The sequence below is a fragment of the Gigantopelta aegis genome, unplaced genomic scaffold (assembly GCF_016097555.1).
Source record: "Gigantopelta aegis isolate Gae_Host unplaced genomic scaffold, Gae_host_genome ctg4166_pilon_pilon, whole genome shotgun sequence".
NCBI classification, from domain to species: Eukaryota; Metazoa; Mollusca; class Gastropoda; order Neomphalida; family Peltospiridae; genus Gigantopelta; species Gigantopelta aegis.
The window spans coordinates 28424-36770 of record NW_024533714.1 but is presented as its reverse complement, the minus strand read 5'-3'; the positions used below and the strand labels follow the sequence as shown (position 1 = coordinate 36770).

Genomic DNA, 8347 nt, shown 5'->3' with positions numbered 1-8347 from the left:
TGTACTACCAAAGTGAAGTCCTTTCTTAAACTGGAAAACGAATGGAACAACAACACATTTTCAGTTGATGATACTGGTGCTGCTTATTTTGTTACTAATGTTATGAAGTCCAAAACGGAGCCTGCTGACTATGGCAATCTCTACTGTGTAACGTATGACTCAGCTAAATCTACTGTTGCCGCTAAGTGGGTCTATCAATACAAGAGTTGTGGACTCCTAAAGACTGGCCAGAAGAACATTGGTTCTGGTACTACACCTACTGTTATGGTAGGTGATGATGGTACAAAGTCAGTAGCCATCACTGACAATGCCAACCCCAAGATGAATGTTGTCGTGGTCGATTGTGAAAGTGGAAAGCTGATCACAGAGGAACCTGTCTTTTCTAAAATGAGGAGTGCCGATGAAGCATCACTGATTGGTGTCAATAATCGTGTTGTTGTAGAGAATAACTTTGGCCATACTACTGCTTTTCCTTATTCTCAATTGGTCTCTAATGAACCTGGAATGGATTTGATTGAAGTGTTGCCTTCCCAAAAGGCATCTGAGAAGATTTGGAAAAATAAAAGCACCGCTTTCTTTGCTATGAGTATGTTAGCTCGAGAAAAGTGGTATTATCTTTGCTTTCAGTGGAGCATGGTATGAAACTATCTCAGCTACTGAGGGTCCAGAGTACAGTGTCGTTGCTATAGATGCATACAATGGACGTATCATTTGGCGTATTCCAGTGGGACGTGGATTTGATTACTGTCATGAGTACGGTGGCTTCTATTTCAATCGTACTGGTTCAGGTACTAGTACAGGTACTAGTATGTTTGTGGGCACTAATCGCTACCTTGTCTCAATTCAAGACTTTGACTGAAGGACAGGGATTAATGAAAATTATAGCTAGAGTAGTAAACTATAGGCCTAGATTAGTATGTATTGTTTATTGCAATAAACCTTTGTTTAGTTTTTTAGTATTCTCAATTATGATACATAATGTTGCTGCTAATAAATTGTAGTTGTCATTGCTGCTTATTTTTTGATTCACTATAAAACAGTAATTACATAGGCAGTGATTACTTGCCTTCTTCAATATGACATTTGATTTATGTCCGTGTATGTTATCTGCAGATCACAAAGCAAATTAACTCTTCAAGGATAGTAACTATTTTAAATTTGTACATACAGTTGTACATGCACAGCACTTGACTGTATATGTACTGACTGACAAGTTGTCAGCTGATCTAATTTAATACACTTTCTTAAATTATTTTAATTGTCCAATGAAATAACAAATTGTCAATAATCTACATCCTTGTACATCCTGATATTTAAGCATTACTTAATATTCATAGTCACGTGTAATATGGCAAACAAAGGTCAGTTAGAAATTTTGTTATAAATCACTTGATTCATTTCATAATCAGGAATACTAGTAAGAGAACATTTTTTTTCTCTCAAGACAGATAATTTGTACAGTCAATTCACCAGATCATCATATTCCAGTGACTCGAAAACTGATAAACCACTCCCATTTCTTGAAACCCCAGCAAGACAACACAAACTCAGAGATAGTTTTGAAGTAGATAAAGCTGCAAGAAAGAGACAACGTTTTGCTATACCTCTTGGTCTGACAATATTTGGCATTATTATATACATGGGATTTATACGTAGCTATGATACAAGTGATGCCAAAGTGGTTGACCATCTTACTAGAGACATACGTAACAGATACCCTGAGGCAGCAGAAAAGTTAAATCACATAGACATTGATTCATCTGATCATGTGACTGAACCATCATCCAAAGATTAAATGCTTTAATTAATACTAATAAATCTGATTCAATTATTGGTTGCTGATATTATTCTTAAATTAAATCATCAAAGAATATCATTGAAAAATAGTTACTATATTTACCAGTTGACCTGCACAAAGATAAAGCATAATATAAATACATTAAGTTGGCAACTAACTGTAGTATCAGTGTTGCCCATTCACCGCCAGCATCATCAGCTCCCCAATCTTTTGTAGTAGTAGATGGTCCTACATTCCAATCTTCTCCTCCAGCCATAAAGGGTGCCGGCTGAGTAGTATTAGTAGTGGTAGTGGTAGTAGTAGTAGATGGAGGGGGTCCACTAATTCCTGTACCTTCAGTAGTCCAATTACCTAAACATTAATAATTACATATACGATGAATAATGAAGTATGGGATGTACTAGAATCGTTCCACGATTCCTCTCCTGTGATTATTTCAGGGGCAGTGCCACCCCAGTTGTCTTGTTGCTGTAATAATTCTTGTTCTGCTTTAGCTTGTTCTTCTTTCTCAACCTACAGATGTCGTTTAAGAAATTTGTTATTTATCTGATAACTTTGTAGCCTACATCTTCAGGATCTCGGTAAAAGAATAGATCCGGCACTACATCCAAGGAATGTCACGACTGATTGAGCCTTTCAAACGAAGAACTTCTCGTGTCAAAAAACCCACCACATGAGTCCTTGAGAATGCTTACCCTGATATCAAATTTATTTCTTATGATTAACAAGACTCAGTACTTACATTGTTATTACAAGGAATGGCAATGTCAATGAAGCGCAATGGAGCATTAGTATTACAGAAAGCAATAATAGGTATGTTTACATATGAGGCCTCAGTTATAGGCTATAGTTAAGAGATGCATATAATACTGAACAATTTTATCTAATATCTCTTACTTGATTATCGGTAATTGGGTCAGCCACTACTAAGAGGCGTGGCTCACGAAAAGCTTTCTGGATCTGATTGGTAAACGTACCAGGAGTGAATCGTCCTGATACTGGTGCTGCTGCTCCAGTATATTTAGCAAACTTAAGTACAGCACGCTGTATGGGAAAGTCGGGGCAATTAATGATAATTGAGGAAGTTGTTTTGACACACCTGACCAAAGTTTCCATTAGAAATAACACAAATATCAGCAGGATTCTCAATAGTAGCTATAACTCGTGCAGCAAGCAAGACTTTCTCCCAAGTCTTGCGGAGATGATAATAGCAGTACCTTTGTGGAGGGATCTGATGAAGTGTCACTTTCTAAGTAAAAAACACTCACCATCTGATCTCACTTTATAAATATACTGTTCCATTTGGAAGTTAACATTGGAATCACCCAAATGGACACCAGCTGATAACATCTTGGTAACATCATCTTCTTTCATTGCAAGTATGTCAAAGCCCCCAGACATTTTCAGAGGATTGCTCGAAATAAGTGACGTAGAACAAACTAGAATAAGAGAAAACATTAAAACAATACCTAAGAAGTATATCATAGTTATATAGAGTTAGAATCTCCATGGAAATTGCGAGAAATACTCAACAAAATTAGAGTACTTACACTCGTCTTATGCCAAAATGGAGAGAAGAAAAAAAAGCACGTGGTGGAAAGAACTTAAGTAATGCGCATGCGCATACCTGAAAACTATGGACAACTGTAGTGATAGTTACAATGGATCATCTCTTACTGAATCAGAAAAGTACTATATTTTGCTGGCTATGGGAACTGGTGGAATTGCAGCTGTTGTCGTCTGCATTATTGCATTAGCTGTGGTAGTGTTTTTGAAATTATACAGATATTTTGTACATCGTCTAGCAATATATCAAGTTCTGGCAGCACTGTCTTTGGAAGTGTTTGTATAATGGAAATGTTCTTTATAAACTATGACAAAAATCCTCATTTATATCATCCTTTATGCATGATAGTTGGTTTTCTACTTGAATACGCTGTATCTGTCAAAATTGATGTTCATGTTTTGTCTAACATGTCATCTGTTTTGTTTTGCTGTATTTTATACTAATTTACAATATCTTGAATTGTTATATGTCATTTTATCAATTTTGGTGCCTTTATCTTTCAGTTGGGTACCATTTATTCATGAAATCTATGGACAAGCTGGAGCATGGTGTTGGATACAAAAACTGGAAAGGCGATTGTGTAAAAAACTAAATTACCCGAAGGAGAAATTGAAGAGTATGCCTTGTTATATGGACCTGCATTTATTGGTCTTACATTAGCCGCTCTGGCAGTGATAATCATTGTTATTGTATTGGTTTATCGTGCATATTGTAAATGCAATGATAGGTCTAGTGCTGACGATACTTTACCATTACTAGGAGATTTAGAGCAGCGTAAAAAAGCACTAAGAGAGATTCTACCACTTGTAGCTTATCCCATACTGTTCATTGTCTTCTTTGCACCTTCATTCGTTAATAGAATATTAGGTGCAGTTCGTAAAAATGTAAGCTACTCAAGTTTTATGTGAAGTGCCATCACAACACCTTGTCTGAGCCTTTTTGCTGGACTGACATTGATTGTACACATCTTTATTTTAGAGTGTCCCAAGAGACAAGGAACTTATATTGCCACAAGTCATGGACAACATGTTGACTTTTCGAGATCAAAGGTTATCAAAACCAATATTTTACAACTGACACAGTAGCATCAACAGATGGCAGGAGTCAATGGGAGTTGCTTTCAGAAAGTGACCTTGATAATTAACTTTATATTAATAATCACAAAATGCATATATTAGTGGTGTGGTGTGATCAAAATATCAATAACCTACAAAATAATTATAAATTTCTGTTACTGATCCTTCTGTTTTATTTTTTCAAAAGAATCTTGAAGGAAACTCTTACCCTTTTTCTTTACCACATAAAATAAAGAGAAGGGATATATTGTCCTAAAATATGCTCCTGCTAAATAAGGTTGATGGGATATCCAGACTTCTCGTAGCTTGTTACAAATGCTAACCAGTATAAGCTCTGAACAGCGTTTAACACTCATACCATTTTCAATCATAGCATCTTTCTTACCAAACAGAGTACCTTGTGATGTCAAAGCATTAAGATCAACATTTGTGCTCACTGGTCCAGGACAAAAATTAGTAACATGAATGTTTTTATCTAACAATTCATATCTTATGCTATCCATTAAACCCAGCAGACCAAATTAGAGGCATTATAATATGATCGTAATGGAGAACTAAATTTGCCAGCAATTGAAGCTATGTTGATTATTTGTCCTTTCTCCTTGTTCAAGCATAGCAACTTAACCACACCTCTTGTTAGTGAGGCAACACCCAAAAGATTGACCTCCATCAATTGACGAGCTGCATCTTCTTCCATGTCAAGAAACATACTCCGCATGGAAATGCCAGCATTGTTTATAAGAATATCAATTCTTCCAAATAATGCCTTCACTTTAACAGGTGCATCTCTTACACTCTCTTTTTTAGAGACATCCAAAGCAAAAATGCGAGAATTTTCAGGATGAGCCAAGTCACTTAGCACCTTTTCTAGAGTGTTTTGACCGAGCTGATAATATTACTTTAGCTCCCAATCTAGATAACTGCTTACATAACTCCTCCCCAATACCACTGGAAGCTCCAGTCACCCACACTACTTTGTCCTTGAAGAATTCTGGTTTCAATGAGTGTTTTAGCAAGGTAAGGTCAGCCATCCGCAGTTATAAATCTCAATAACGGAAAAGAATAAGGACAACAGCAAAAAACTATTAAACCAATGACTATACCCATGATGAGAAGAAATCAAGGCACACCCCACTAAATAAATATTGATAATATTAAGATTTAATTGATGTGGTGATATAGAACTATTATTGTCCTAGGTTTATGATAAGTGTCAATCAAATCATCAGAACAGTCACATCATACACAACAGGTACATCCTTTAAATAAGGATACTCCTCAGAGAGATCTTGTAACCATAATGTCAAAGATTCTTGTGTAGGTGGTTTACATATACATACTCCTAGAATTGTGTCTATAAATAGAAAACAGCTTATTTTAATAAATGTTTATCAATAGGGGAAGTCTGTACATTCACTACACATGAGTTGTACATATACGTAACAAATGACAAGGGGGCTTTATAAAATTCCCATATTGATTTATTGTTAATAAAGTATGTACACATTTTTATACTGACCTTCATTGTATACTTTTTATGGATTCTGTCATCTCTGTATTGTTGTCCTTATATGGAAAAAGTTTGAGGGAGTAATAAAAACAGTGGTATAATCTTTGAACCATAAACGATGTGGGCCATCAACCATACAAAATGTTATTAGAATCAAGACTGTTTATAGACTGCATAACATTGACTTGTTGCTTGCTACTAGCACCTAATATAAAATAATCCTCTTCAGATTCGGTACCTATATTAAATCAAATAATTAAATCAAATGGGTATAGACATACTATATACCATGACTTCTCTCAAATGAGACCCATCTCCTGTAATTCTTTGTAGCCATTTTACTAAGAGCATAAGGGTCAGTGGGTACATCTCCCTGTATACGATAGGGATCAATGTTCTCATATTTGTCAAACCAAAACTGCAATACGAGTGCATTTTTGTACTGGGAAGCTGACACGACCGAAAATCTCACAGAGAAGTGGTATAAGTGGTGTAATCTGGACGAACACCGTGATCTTCATTTTTTGGAGAATGGTCTAATGCTAAATCAATTTGAGGATGTGGTTTAGGCCATAATGCATAAAATAATGTTTTATTTTTGAAAACGATCTTTAGGGAATAAGTCTAATAATCTGTTGTAAGTAAGGAGATCTTTTGTAGTCCAAATTCGTCCATACGAATCAGTCCTTCTTTGATAAAGTTGACATGACCTCTTCGATATTTCTCAAGTGATAAATACTCTTTCAAGGCAACTGCAAATTGTTCTCTGTGCACAAATGATTGATTTTCTTTTGCTTTGTCTATAAGATAAGTATAAGATGATTTTACAAGAGAATGACGATTTTGGTTGACATATGAAGTCCATAATCTTCTATACATTAATAAACTTAAATATTTGGAATATTGTGGCTTATAACAACAACCCTTCTCTTCTACTCCTTAAAAATATCCTGGAGAGTATAATTAGAAATAGTATATAGATTTATGGTATTGCGACCTAACGGATCAGTTCAACCTTCATTAAAGTGTCATCAAACGTCACTAATAAAAATTATAAGGACCAATAGAATCAAGATATCGCGTGACCATGTTAGGGGTGGTTTTATTATCCACATAAAAGTAATACTTTGACTCAGCTCAATTAGATAATTTACATTTCAATTTCTGAGTAAGTGTTACTTTTGAGGCTTTTGCCTAAACTAATAAACTAGGCTTTTGCCTAAAGTTATAAAGTAAACCTGTTTTTTGAAAATGGCTAGAACTAAGCAGACCGCTCGTAAGTCTACTGGAGGAAAGGCTCCTCGTAAACAACTGGCTACTAAGGCAGCAAGAAAGAGTGCTCCATCAAACTGGTGGTGTCAAGAAGCCTCATCGTTACAGGCCTGGTACAGTTGCTCTTCGTGAAATTCGTCGTTATCAAAAGTCTACTGAACTTCTAATCCGTAAACTCCCTTTCCAAAGGTTGGTTCGTGAAATTGCTCAAGACTTTAAAAACTGATCTGAGGTTCCAAAGTGCGCCATTGGTGCTCTTCAGGTAACAAAACACATCTCTTACCAGTATCAATCTTATGACTACTTTCATCACAATAACATAGTACTGACCTGGCATGGTTACTGACTTTGTTTATACAATCACTTTTTGTTTCTATAGGAAGCTTCTGAAGCTTATCTGGTTGGACTTTTCGAAGACACTAACTTGTGTGCTATTCACGCCAAGAGGGTTACTATTATGCCCAAAGATATCCAGCTGGCTCGTCGTATTCGCGGAGAGAGAGCTTAAAATGGCACAAATTTGTCAATATTTGGAACACTTGGTTTTTGTGTTGTGTTTTTTTATGCGTACAAAAGTCTTCCCTGTCTTTAACAGAAAACTATGGACGAATTTTATATTATTATCCTGCCAGATGTATCAATAAATAAAGTCATAGTGTACTCTTAACTAAAAAGAAAAAATATAAAAAATAATGATTTTCTGTAATATTTGTCTATGTTTTTTCTTTTAGTTAAGGGAACTTTATGATTAAAAATTAAATTAATTAAAAGTTATAAAAATTAGCGAAAATAGACAAGCCCATCCAATTAGTTGCCACGCCTCTGCATGGGGGCGTGGTTTTTGGCTTACAGCGACACTATGGCTGGAGCTAGGGATGATCTTTATTCTAAAGTAGAATCTCAAATTCTGTAGCAATCTCAAAGATCTCGATCATTTTTCAAAAGTGATCCTGTTGTGTTTTTATACGAAAAGAAAGGCAAAGAATGGATTAGGTTAGGTAGAACTGAAGTCATTGACAACAACCTCAATCCTAGGTATGATTGAAAATAGTATCAATCTAGTGTATTTATCTGATTTATAGTCTGATCTACTTTATTTTCTGTTATATGTATAGTTTGCAAAC

The 8347-nt window shown here is 35.5% G+C and overlaps 1 protein-coding gene and 1 pseudogene across 1 annotated transcript; one reads left to right on the top strand and one right to left on the bottom strand.

Moving 5' to 3' along the window:
• Positions 1-1461: 1461 nt before the first annotated feature.
• LOC121392605 (40S ribosomal protein SA-like) lies at positions 1462-3199 on the bottom strand. Its single transcript, XM_041523752.1, is given in 9 exon segments — positions 1462-1574; positions 2200-2311; positions 2365-2405; positions 2408-2459; positions 2462-2494; positions 2541-2642; positions 2696-2842; positions 2898-3015; positions 3063-3199. Coding segments are annotated over 9 exon segments (855 nt in total).
• A 4003-nt stretch (positions 3200-7202) lies between these two features.
• LOC121392606 lies at positions 7203-7731 on the top strand (annotated as a pseudogene).
• Positions 7732-8347: the final 616 nt, after the last annotated feature.